The sequence below is a fragment of the Simochromis diagramma genome, unplaced genomic scaffold (genome assembly GCF_900408965.1).
Source record: "Simochromis diagramma unplaced genomic scaffold, fSimDia1.1 OVJJ01000603.1, whole genome shotgun sequence".
NCBI lineage: Eukaryota > Metazoa > Chordata > Actinopteri > Cichliformes > Cichlidae > Simochromis > Simochromis diagramma.
Genome location: NW_024387414.1, coordinates 20929914 through 20943879, shown reverse-complemented (window position 1 = coordinate 20943879; position 13966 = coordinate 20929914). Strand labels below are relative to the sequence as shown.

The 13966-nt window shown below is 38.9% G+C and overlaps 1 protein-coding gene across 3 annotated transcripts in view; it reads right to left on the bottom strand.

The window, feature by feature from the left end:
• Window positions 1-13966, bottom strand: part of fam189a1 (family with sequence similarity 189 member A1) — a 107102-nt gene that overhangs the window by 16648 nt on the left and 76488 nt on the right. For 2 of the 3 annotated variants that reach the window (XM_040012016.1, XM_040012014.1), the window contains exons 3-4: window positions 5118-5228; window positions 1671-1835 (exon numbers count right to left, since the gene is read on the bottom strand). In XM_040012016.1, coding sequence (XP_039867950.1) covers window positions 1671-1835; window positions 5118-5228 — 276 coding nt within the window. The remainder of the gene's footprint in view (window positions 1-1670; window positions 1836-5117; window positions 5229-13966) is intronic. The other variant, XM_040012015.1, reaches the window with a different exon arrangement.

The following is a 13966-nucleotide window of genomic DNA, read 5'->3' as shown; positions in this document are numbered from 1 at the left end:
AGTCTTTTATTTGGTTATCAATGTTTTATAATCAATCAAGGATATAAAATGAATGGATATGATTGTCGTTATGCAATAACGGCGCAGTAGGACAGATTATATATCATTCCCTCTTATGCTGCGAGTCAAGATAATCTACCGAGGTCATACTCTTGCAAACTAGAGCCAGCCCAGAGTAGATACATGCTGCATACTAAGAGGTCTGCCTATTGGGGAAAGACAAAGGCTTTTGCTGCTTTCTGCTCAATTAATCTGAGAAAGAAACCCAGCATTGTTTTGTATTGTTCCCTGACGGCAAAAATGCTACAGTAAGAAAAGAAATCTGAAACCTGAGGTTAGTCTGGTGACTCTCAGAGGATGTAGCTCTAAAACCAACATGTTGACCAGCTACAATTCTAACTATGGAACCATATCTGCAGGTTTGTTCGATCACAAACAAAAACATCGGTCAAAGACACAAAAGAAGATTCATCCTAAAAATATTAAGCTCAGCAATTTAACCAAAGTTGTTGAGATGTTTCACTGAAAACTGCAACATTCCCAATCTTGGAACTATTAATATCTGTACAAAACTTTGGTAACAGTTTATATGCATGACCTGCATCTAACGGTCTCACTCCGATGTAATTAAAAGAATATCAGGGTATGTTAATCCTAGTTATCCACAAATACTTAAAGGTAGGTTCACTAGAATGAAGTTAAAGGAAGAATAAAACAAAAATAAAGGAAACAACGAAACAATTATATTGTAAGTACATTTAAGTACTGTAATTTTTATGTATTGCATAACCTCGGGTATTTTAGCAGACACAAATTATTCTGGATATGATTATTCTGGAGTAATTTCGAGCGGCACATACCTTCTGGTTATTTTACATGAAAACTGACATATATTATAATGCAAGTAAGTTTAAGTTTTACATTTTCATTATCCTGATGTGCATGGCGATGTTCTATTATTCAAATGTCCCTTTATTTTACCAATATTAATTATATAAGGACTATTCTTCCTTTCCAGCTCAGAGAAAAAATAAATACCATAACAATTTGCAGGCCTATGTGACTTTATACTAATGGAGCCAAGTCTGGCTTTTGTCCTTACCGTGTAATTACATTGTAATTTCAAATTAAGTACATTGAAGTTCCATTTAATTTAATTGGGAAAACACTCTTAGATGCAGACCATATTATAAAACGTTTCCAAAATTTCATCCAACAGTTTTTCAGTCTGGATCAAAGTGTTGCTCTCCACTGAATGATACTGACGTCACATGAGCCATGACGTAGCATGACTAAAAATAGAGAGGAAAGATCATGAAAAACAACATTTGCAGGTGACAAACAAGCACCAGGAGGTGGTTTATGGATCCAAACTGAGTTCTCCCTGACACAGTTCAATCAGACCTCAATTTCCAGCTCTGGATTGCAAAAACACAAGAAGGCAAGTAAATGAATAAATGATGGGCATTTTAAAAAAAGGCAGCTGTTTGGATTTGTGTCTCAGTCTGGCCTCCCAAATGTCTCTAAAAATGTGACATCACTGAGTCGTTAAAGCTGGCCATGACGGTTTTTGCCAAACAACTACCAGACAAATGTAAAGTGTAGTTCAGTCATACAGAATGTTTTTATGTTAAAAAAATATACCAGTCACAATATACAAACAGACACACCTTGAGACGTATACGTATCGTATTGCAGTCCCTCAGTGGATTTAGCTTCAGCGTCTCTCCCAGGCTGTTGCAGCTCGAACTTTGCTTCTGTAGCTCGCAGCATACACACACTCCATCGCTGTCAAACTTGAGCTGGGGGGGTGAAGGAGAGAACACACATCCGCACTCATGCATGCATGCCACATACACGGAAACACACAGGCACACACACACACACGTCACACACACACATACACGCACAAATCAGGCCTGAGCTTGGTTTTCTGATGTCACTTTTTTCTGAAGATGAGTGACGAGCGACATATTTACCCCTGACATAAAACATATTCTCAGTTACAGGGCGTGTAATCAAAAACTTTGATGACAAAGTTCACGTGTGAGGCACAAAACGTATTTCGCTGTGATTGAGAAAGGCACCTGCACATGCATAAAGAGACAAAGGACTGTGAGATATGATGAGCTTCCCAGTAAGGGACAGCGGTAGAGCATACCTCTGCTATGTGTCCCAGATTGAGAGAAAGCAGGACATGAACCCAACAAGTATGGGTTAATTACATTGGGGAAAGGAGATGAAGAACATTAATATTTCAGTCACGACTGTGGGAGGGTCTCTGGGGAGCCACATAAAGCGGTGAAGTTGGTGTAGTCGGCTGCTCCCACTTGCATAAGGACAAAAGCTGCTTATAATGTGGAAGCGCTCAGGTTAGTGGGTTGGGTGCCAGATGAATCACCAGGGGCTGCATCAGTCATGAAAAAGACAGAAACCCCTGGTACTATGAATTGAATTAAAAACAAATCAACTAGGAATCTCATTATGTAAATCTGCATGATGTTTTGATTGTGTTGTGAAATGGGAGCTCACTCAAATACCTAAAGATACTTCAAGCTTGAAAAGTCCTAATTCATAGTTCCATTCAGATATGTCCGAGGTAGAGATATGACGAGATCAAATTTTCACTCTGCTGCTATCAAGGCCAAAAGAAATCACGACAAAAAATGAAATCAGGTGAATGCAGTGTGATTGTGGTTACAGATGACAGATCCATCACCCGAATGTCATAACACGAAAAACGTAAAGCATGAACAAATGTCTCCGATATATTCAGATGCACTACAGATATATATACACTACAGCGAGGCTAAAATACAGCACCAATGTGCAGTGACTTAATCAGGCCACAAACTGTAGAAACACCTGTGAGTCAAGTGCTTGGCACTACAGGCTAACAGAGCAGTTAGCTCAGAGCGCTTAAGGTGCAGCGAGGAGCAAAGAAACTGCAGGAAGAGAGAAGACAACAAATCTGGAATTATATTAAAAAAATAAGTCCTTTATATAAGTCCCACATTAGGGAAAACAGTGGTGAAAAACAGCAGCACGAGCAGAACTATTGCGATAGTGTTCAATGAACTCGCAATCTTGTTGCCGTAGAAATGAATGCTGGAACAGGGGGTACTTTGCATTAAGACAGCGATAAAATGGTGAAGTCAGTCTGTTATTCGTTTGCGACTGAATAGGGTCAAGTTGGCAGTTACATGCTATCTCTTTGTGTTGATATGACAATTAAATCAGTGAAAATTGCAAATCTGTTATATACACAGAAATTCACATTAACTTAATGTGATGCTTAATTTCATCGTCCTGCCAGAAATCTGAAACTTAGATTAGATTCACAAATCCTTCTACAAATAGTGACGTAGATGCTGGCAGTTTAACTGCAAAATGATATAGACGCTCACCTCAGCCTTAATTTTATTTTATAGGAATATAACCAGAATGAAACGAGCGCTGAGTCTCCTGTTGCAGACGAGTTGCATTGATCACTGCAGACTGACTCCAACTGATTGCAGTGTGTTAGCAATCTGTCTGTGTTTATAAATTAGATTGCGATAATTTTTAAACATTTACCAGTCTGTCTGAGAGTGACTGCTATTCGAGTCTGATGCAGTGATTGTTGGGAGACAGGTTGCCTCCCACAAGGACACCAGTGATCAAAAGTGGCTGCCCAGAGTTTGAGGGTGTTGCATGCTCAGTAGCTTCTTGAAATTGATTGCCAAAAGTGAAAAGAGTTTACTGCAATCCCTGGGCAACCACCGATTTTTAGCAGTCACAAAGAGGTTGCTGTCCTATTTTTACTCTCATGTGAGCGAGCCATTAGTTAGCCATAGCTGTGTGCACACTCAGGCTGCAGTCTAGTAGTTCATGAAAAGTAAGAGTTGCAACAAACTGGAAAGTGTGACCACAACTGTTCTGGTGGTGGATTATTCTCTAAATATCATGTGAATTTTTAAAGTTATATCTATTTTTCACTTTTAATTACATTTCAGAAACTTTCCTCAAGACACTCACTGAGTTGAGTTAGAAGTTCTCCCAGCTTTCACGCCTCTGCCCAGCTGACCAATCAAAGCATGAAGTGGATGTAGACGTCAGGACAACAGTTTGAGAAAGTTACACATATTGCTGGTGACGGCCGCTCCACCAATTCTGACATTAAAACATTTGGGGAGCGGAAATTTCCAACAAGAAGTGACAAGCGCTTCTGGTGGCGTACTTTGGGCCCTTTAATGTATCTGTATGCTTGAACGCACCGTTACAGTCGGGGTTTCTCACCGTCTGCTGTGTTTGTTTTGACCACACTTTTTAAAAACGTCTCCCAACTTTATCGGAGTGAAACAGAAAGAAAGAAAAAACATTGGCTTTCTCTTTCAGAGTTGTTTATCTATTTTATTTCAGCTCTCTGTGATTCTGGCAGAGATGGATGTGTTTATTGGGAGCCATTAGTCATCAACAGACAAATAGTTCAGCTGACTTTCGGTGCTGACTCAGTCCTGCAGCCTGTTTGGAACAGAAGCGCTGCCCGTCAGCCCATCGTGTGCTCGCATTCGTAGATGTAGGCTCACATGCAGACAACACATTTCTATTAGTCACTCACTCTTCATGATCCCTTTCGACCATATATATTGTTTTCACTTTTATTCACAGCCTTAGTACATACCCCTACAAATGTTAGTGATAACATATCAATATTAAGATCCATTACTTATCATTGACTGCTAGTGGGTCAACTCAGGTGTTCATTCTGGTGACAAGGGGTTATGTAGAGTTCTAGACATGAAAAATGTTGATTGGCTGCTCTGTTTGGTAAATATGAACTATGGACAGACTGGCTAGATATACTATTCAGCAAAGTTTTGATTTGATTTGATGTCTGTGTGCTCTGATTTTACAAATTTATTTATGAAAACAAGAGCTTTTTTCTGTATTTTGTATGAGTCAAGTTCAGTACTAGGTTCAATTCACTGTCTAATCAGTAGAGATCAGAAACACTGCATCATTTCTTCCAATTATTAAGTTTAAGCCTCCAAAAAGCCACATTAAAAGATTAATGTCTTTTTTGGAGTGTACTGCAAAGCTGGAGCATGCATGGGCTAAGGTCCAGTTGGTCTCACCAGCTGACAGTCTTCCAGAGAGTTGACAAGTTGAGCGTTCTGGCAAGAGAGGATGGAGCCCGCCAGGTTTAGCATCACACAAACTGCAGACAGCAGCATGAAGAATGTGATCTGTGAGAAAAAGAGAGAAAGAAGAGAGAAAATATTTGAATCATAATGGTATTAATGGCAAATTGTCCCTGCTTGTTGCTACTAAAATTGATTCAGCGCTTTCTGATACTGTTGCTGAAAGTAGCAGAGGCGCAGTGTACTTCTCTAATCAATCGTTACTCACAGTGACTCTAACAGATCACCAAAGAGGAAATTAGCTCTGATGTCAGGAGAAATCAATAACCTGTTCCCCCTCAGGCCTCCACAGTCTGAAGGCACACAATGACACAAGAAACAACTTACTGAGGGATTGAAATTCAAAACTTATTTCTGTGTTTCTCAACATCATCACAGCTGTGAAGTAGCTCATCTCTCTCAGACACACATGTACAACCTCAACAGATGTAATATTGTCTTACACTCTAAACCAGTGGTGGTGTCTCTCCCTCAACCCCGTTTTCCTGGGGGTAAAGGTTTCTTTTTTATTTTCTTGGATATCAATCCTGTTAGTGGAAACATGGCTTCTATTCCTGCCACTTGACATTGCAGGTCAAGCGTAAAAGAAAAGAGTTTTAAAAATGACTCCTGTCCAGGAAACTGAAAACCAGTCCCCTGCATTGCGTACCAAAACTGACACCACAGCTGCATCTGATTGAAAACTGTAATATGGAGCTATTCCCAAAGTTTGCTTTTGCAGAGTGTTGGGACACTGGAACAGCATTAGCCGAGGACACTGAGGTCACTAGAAGGAGGAGTTCGATGCGTAAAAAGGTTATTGGGAACACACATAAACAGATGGAGAGGAGGAGAGAGAGACAAGGAGGTGGAGAAGGGAAGGAGCTGGAGGTGGCATGTAATAAACAGATGGAGCGATAAGTTTAAGTGCTTTTTTCCATGACAGAAAATTGAAAGATTGAGGGGCTGATGGGAAAGCAACTCCTTAGATGGCAGAAAGCAAATAAATAAATAAATAAATAAATAGAAGGAAAAGAGTGAGGATGAATGCAAACAAAAGAAAAAAGAAACGAAGGAGACAACCGGTAATAAATGGGGACAGAAACATGCAGGGGAGGAGACAGACAGAGCATGACTCTGGAGTCCCATGGTGCATCGGTGGTAATGATGTGTATATCTTCTTAATTAGTATTTCATTTGAATGTGATATTAGCTGTCTGGTTCGGTGGCATAATAGCTGCGCAAGAACAATACCAGACTGAGCAATCTGGTCTTCAAGAAATGTATTGTTAAAAAAAATTTCCATACCTCTAAAACAAGGAACCTGTCTCATATATTTAATACCGACGTGGCACTACGCATGTTTTTGAAGTTCTGCACTGCAAGGACACAACTGCGCTCAGTAACTTGCTGCCCGACCATTGGTGACATCTTGAGAGACATTAGTCAAAAATAGACTTCCCATCTGTTAAAATAAAAAAAAATGTTTCAAAGTGGATGACAAAACATGTCCAACATGAAGGACATAATGTTGTTTCAACCAAACAGCACAGGATGGCCACGTGCCGTGAGCAAAATCCTTGCTGTTGTTGTTTAAATGCAGTTATAATCAGCATAATATTTGGACTTCCTCCATCAGCAGATAAACATGACAGTGTCTCTGGTGAATGAATTTGGATACTGAATGAATCACAATCTGCACTACAAGCTGGACATGCAGCTGAACACTTTGTCTAACAACAATCACCACAAGGACAGACACAAAGACAACGACTCAAAACTCCTTATTGTAAATTATTTTTAATTTACTAAATCACTGTAACCTAGTCATTTCCCAGCTTTTCTGATAAATGTTAATTATATCTTCTTCTTCTCCTCAATCTTTCCATTTATATTAACAGCAAGCCATTGCACAAACTGAGAGCATAATCACTTATGCGTCTTTCACTTACACCCACACTGACCTGTTACCAGTTAATCTAATTAGCTGCAAAACGTTTCCTTTTAGCACCACTAACTTTCTTACTTACCAGCCTTCTGTTGGCTCATTCCACTTTTTTTCTTTTTTTGCAATCAAATTCAAAAGAAAATAAGCTAAACAAGCTTTTTCTTAACATGGCAAATTTTCTCACTTTGATATGTTTTCCACAATCTAGTTTTAATCAAATATGTGTTCACGAGAACTGCAAATTACTACATTCTGTTTATATTCACAACTTACACAGTGTCACAATTTTTGGGGGTTTGTACCTCTTCGCAAACAACTGCCAGTAATCTCCGCCAACAACTCACAACTGGTTCATTAATAGCCATTTTTCCCTCATGACCAGTGGATTAAGTCATCTGAGCGCAGTGATGATCTGTTTGATGAAAGTATAATGCCAAACAAATAGCTGTGGCGTTATACTGTAAGGTTCATATTCTCTGTAGCTCTCTAGTGTTATAATTATTACAGTAAGAAACTGTTTTGTTTTTTATTTCACAATAAGTACACTTTTTGGTACTGTCAAATCTAGCTGCCAGCACTTTTCCATAATTTAACAGAATAAATTTCTTACAGAGTGAGTTTTTCTTCCTTTTAAGATGCATGGAAAATGATACGCAGCGTGTGGCTATACATAAATCTGAACTGTACTGCTTGAGCTAATTTATAAAACAGTAGCTAAGTCATGAAAGCACGTATACACACACTGTATAGTGCTGTCAAACACACTGTTATATAGGGAATTTGATCAATTGTCTCCTTGACAAAACATTAGCTCATTATCATCGATTAGATGCATCTGTAAATAGCAGCTATGACTGATTTTCTGACTGCTGGACAAAGTGTGGAAGTGTCTGTGTACACAGGGCTGACATTTGTCAGCCAAACCAACAGGATCTGCCTGTTACGGTTTAAAAAACATAAACACACGGATCTACTGTTTCTGCTCATTCTTTCTGACAAGTGTTTTGAAACTATCTAACTGAGGTTTGTAAAAAGCAACATCACTAATGCAAGGCTGTGCTGCACAATTTTCTCTTGGCATCCTGGATTTATTATTCTCTATTCAGGTTGCACCCAGCAATGGTGAGGGCTCTTTTGGTGTGGAAATTAATACGGTATTGTAGATGAATATGGTAATAAGCAGAGAAACAGACGTTTTGTCACAATATCCCCAATTGGTTCATCCTGTATTGACAGTAATAGTTAACATTTGCAGACGGCTGTTTTGTGGAAGTGAACAGGAAGCAGAAGGCATTTTCATTAGTTCAACTGGGGCTGCAGGAGCATTTAACTTGAATGATGCCACGACAGAAAATACCATGATGAGGTTATTGTAACGTGCAAAATGATGACAGTAAAAGCTCCTTGGCTGACACACACGGCCATAAGTTGCACATTATTGAAAGCACTCCGTGTTTGCCTTGTTGCCTGCTGAGCCAGTCAGATACAGTACTGTGCCTCAAACAATTACCAGCTGCAATTCAAACAGAGGAGAAAACTGTTTTTCTTTATCAAAGCTCCAGTGACTGCTGGAGTGCGGCGCCGTAATATCATGTTTCTTTAAAACGATATTTAATTTCTAGTCGGGCGCATTTGCATAACTGTTTCGTGAATCTGTGTCAGATCTTACAATTACCCTTTATCTCAATATATGGCTACAATAAAAAGCACACAGCCATGAAACAGAAGAGCAGGTGCAGCCAACTTCATCGGTTCAGATTTACTATGCCGCTCGTGCAGACACCCAAATGTGTGTGTGTGCATGTGTGTGTGTGTTTCTATTTTAGAAAAGACCACAAATAAATCCCTTTGATTTGTCCTCCCCAGGCCTGTGTGATTGAGGCTCTCATCTGTGCACCACAATGTTTTCTCATTGCTGAACTGATTGTCATGCCTGGCCTCATACAATACTTTCTCATTACCATGTAGGATCACACAGCACCATTAGCAGCTAGTCATTAATTACTGCTGTGCTGGCCTCTGCATGCCAAAGAGGAAAACACACACACAAAAAAAGCCACACACACGGCACTCGGTCGTGGCAGATTTACGCTGCATGTCATCATCACATCGTTTAACACTCTCTACGGAGGACAATACACCATAATACAATCACCATTCATCTCCATCAGACACACATAGATTAGCATATAAGGCCCAAGGTGTGCCGCTGTAATTCTCCATAACTGTCACTGAGGCTCAAATCATTTGGTTGCAGCTTAGCCTCTTAGTGTTCTGCATCCAGTTTGTTCTTCACATGCAAAGAAAAGTGATAATGCTTTTTGTATGGATGCATGCATCCATACAAAAACTGTAAAACTGCTACAGTTATATTGTCCGGGGCAACATTTTCCCAAGCGTTTTCTATGGATTTCTTAAAGGACTGGAAGCTGCCTGATTGCCTGATTTATTTCTATGAAAGCTGCTCACTTTTCATACTCTGAAAAACACATACTATAAAAAGAGCTCTTAACAATAGTGATAGAAAAGTCAGTTGACTTGCATGGCGATCAGAAGTCTTGCTGCTTCAGGTTTTCTGATTCGTATGATTAAAAAAAGATGGGGCTTTCTATGTGATGAATATCCATCCATCTTCATCCATTTTCATCCTTCCATCCAGGTCGCAGCTGCCACAGAGCAGGAGTTTGAGTACACCCTGGACAGTGCTGACTGGAACATCTGTTACTGTTACATCCATGTTATTCCAGAGCGTGGATGGTGAAATAACCTTCACAGCCCAAAACCACTCTGGGTGGCGTGTTTTTTGTCATATTTTATTTTCATCTCAAGAAATAGCCCAACCAGCAAGTCAAGTGGTGTCATTCTATCAAAGCTGCAGGCGTTTCAAGGATGCTCACAATGACAGTAAGGCAGTGAGTCATTCCCAAATCATCAAAAATGCATGTTTGATACTCCTCTGCATTAGAAGTTAAAATTTAATCTTATCAAGGGGCATATTTGAAAATCAACCCAAGTAGTCTGCAAAACACAAACGTCCACAATGAACTCCTTCTTGGCATATTTACAGTCTTTGTGCTACGCTAACCAGCTGTTGGCTGTAGCTGCATATATAACAGAGAGTCGCGTTGATCTTCTGGCCATCACAAATCTCCAAAATGCCAAAGTAGTCCTTTAAGAATGTGGACTTTTAAAGGAATTCAGAAGTTGTCAATTCAGCGGGTTATATAAACACTCAACTATACATTCATCTTTAAAAGTTCTGTCTAAAGAAGCAGGGCAAAAAGAGATGTATGTGCTGCAATCTCCAATTCTCTGTGTTAAAGCCCTTTTCCATGTATGTGCTTCCATGACCACCATCACAAATAAGCCTTGTGCTGAAGAGCTGAACTCACATTGCTTTATTATAAGCTTACTAAAGGTATTTAATTGAAAAAAGACCAAAGGAAACTGGGGGCTCTTACTGCATATCACCAAATGACAATGTCAGCAGTATTTTCAGCAGGAATAATGGAATATTTTATGGCCTGAAGCTGCCACATTTGCACAGCTGTCATACAGAAAGTACAGTATGTTCTAACAAGACATTGTACAGTTGTGTGCAAATCTTTCTGGCAAATGAAATAAAAAATAAAATAAATAAAACCAAAAACAGAAATGAATATGAGCTTCTCCTAAATTTTTAATGGAGTGCAACTTGTTTTTTCATGAAGCATAGGTCACTACTGTAACCCCACCCATCACACGCTGTTAGCGGTGTGAGACGCACAGCATTAAGCTCCATCTGCACATTTTCAGCGTTGTTCAGGTTAGGTCATATCAGTGTTTCTTAAAGCACAGTTTGAGTTCTGCTTTCATAACAATCAGTCTCTTTTCAGTGTTTGCTTCTTGTCTGGGTGCACGACATTTGCATCAAGAATTTGCTGATGTTGTGCAAAGTCTGTCAGTTTGGCGAGTCTAGTTTTTCTACCTCTGGCTGCTACACAAGCCCAAAACTTGGTTAATATTTAAGGAAGACTGAGAAAGCAAATCCTCTACCAAGGCCAATGCCCAATATGGAAATTTTCAGGAAGGGGAATCAGATGTGTACCGAAATTTAATGGCTTCTCCTTTTGCCCATGCTCCACCTCTCCACTAAGAATTACAAAATTTGGCCATTTTTAAAAAAAAAATAATCTTGCTGGCACATTGTTGGTTAACTTAATTTGAACTTCATTTGTCCATAGCACTTATTTTTAAACTACTAGCTCATCCAGATGTTACTTAAGAATTCTTTTTTTTTCACATGCCACAACCTCATTTGAAAAGTAGGGTGTGGTAGTAACTGCATTAACAACGTAAGACAGACTAACTTAACATTCATGTTTGCTGACTGTGCTGTACTTATCTTTTTTTAACTTACAAAATGATAAGCATAATTGAAAACAGTATTTGCACAGCTACTCTGGTTTGTGGAGCGAGGCAGATGCAAAGGCAGAAATTCCAACAGCCATCGGCTCATCAAAGATGCACTGAAAGTGCAAACCACAGCATGTTATGGATTTCAGAGTACACCTTGTACTCACAAATCTCACAGCTTCGAGTGGATATACAGCATTTTTTAGTGTGTATGAGAACCATCAGAAGTCTGCCAGTTAGCTTTGTAATGATAATGCTGTAATACCCACTATATATCAGTACCAAGAGGTGTTTTTTAACCAAGATCTAGGGATAGAAGTTACTGGATTTTAAAGATCTTAGTTTTTAGTTGGGGCTATGTCAAATCCCTAATCCAAACTAATTCACACTCGACACTGAGTGCTTAGAGCTGTCAAAACCTTAATATTGAAGCTCAGAGCTCAGCTGATGTTTTAACCAGTATTTTATTCAATCATAATTCCCATCAATCCATTTCCTTAAAGTCATTAATTTTACTTTATTTGGATAAAAATCATTGATAAAATTGCTCTAATTCTCACTTATTTTAATACCTTAGTGAAGACTTTCAAAAAAAATAATTCTGCAGTGTTTTTCAACAAAGCATGTGTTAATCAAGTGAATTGGGGTCTTATTAAGAAGGAAAGACAAGTTAAAGCAGGGAATGATTTATGATGTGTCTTATCAGGCAAGCGACAAATTACTAACATATAAGCATGAAATACCCTGAGTTACTTAATCATCTGTAGCTCTCACATATCACATCAGTTAAAAAAACAAACTAACATGTTGATGGCCACAAACCAGTGAGTGATGTTGGGTCGACTTTTTTTAAGAATCGAGTTTCTACATGGTGGCAATTTAGATTATTTGTTGCTGAGTCATTACTTTTAGTGCTGTGCAAAAGTCTTGAGCCATGCTTCTTTTCTTTATAGCTTGCTTCCAAGGAACCAGACTTCCTTATATTTTTTAGAAGTGGTCTTGAGCAGTAGCTCTCTTCTGCAGGCCTTTCAATGTTTTTCTTTGGCTGCTTTCACTACGTTTCAGTCCTGTCCTTACGCCTAACCATCTTCAAAGGAATTTTGTTGTTTCTGTTTGTTGAATCATTTAACAGCCACAAATCATTCAAGACAAAAAACCCATCTAACTCAATGGATAAACCAATGATGTGTCTACACAAGGCAACAAAACATTTCTTCCCATTTCTTTAGGTGAATCTATGAAATAGGTGCATAAAATCGTATTTTTGTACCAACACGTTAATTCCCACAGAGTTATTAGCTGAACGGATGAAAGCAGCTGGCATCTTTTACAAAGTTCCTCCTGTACTCCTGTATGGTGTGTGTCCAGTAAGAAACTGGACAAGTGGAGGACAAAAGAAGGAGTGGCAGGCCTTAAAAACTACAGCAGATTAACAGAATCTGAAAGTCATGAGTTTAAGAAACAGGAAGAAAAATCCAGCAAAGACCTGACACACGACCTCAGAGATCCATTATAGACTGATTAATCCAAATCTGGAAATGTCTTGGTTCAAATCATCAACAATAAGCACGGAGTAGGGAAAGGAGTGAGGTACTGCAGTACGTGTCTACAACACTATCTCCACTAAAGCAAAGTGGAGTCTCTATCATGATTTGGGGCTGTGTTTCAGTCAGTGGTCGGGTATCTTGTCAGAATTTATGTAATTATGAATGCAGAACAGTATTATCAGAGTTTGATCCACCATACATACCATCTGGAAAGGATCTGCAAACAAAACAGAAGAAGACACAACCAGCATCCAAAGAAGAGCTTTGAAATTCCTGCAAGAAGAGGAAAACTATTCCTGAAGACAACTTAAAGAAATTACAAGAAAGCAGGCCTAAGAGAGTTCAGGCTGTGTTGAAGAATAAAGATGACTTGAAATCTTCACCTTCAAGCTGATTAGAACTGTTTTCGCCTTATATACTGTATTTTATTTCTATTTTCCATTTTTAATGACCATTTTCCTGACAGAATATAAAGAAAAAGTGTTCAGTACTGTTGCTGTTGGATAAGCACTCTGAGATATTTTACTCTTAAGATAAGCCACCTCTACCACTGGCAGGATATTAATGTTGAGAATCTAACTTTCAGCTCTAATTAAAGTTTTCCTTTTGTGACCAATAGGTGTCAGGCAGGTGCAAACTGGAGTGGCTCAAATGGACGAGCCATCATGACATCAAACGAAGGTTCACAGCAACAGATAAAGTTAAATAATGTGGTATGACAATGAGATGCGGGCTCATGTTGTAGTGCTTCCAGTGACTACACTGTAGGGTATAACAACATTTAAATAACCCTCTTTTAAAAGATATTATAATCAACAGCTGTGCTTTAACTGTTTGGAGGGTGAAATAATAATAAGATTTGACAGTTTTGATCAGAAGGGGACAGAACAAAAGGAGAATTTGAATCAGTGTTA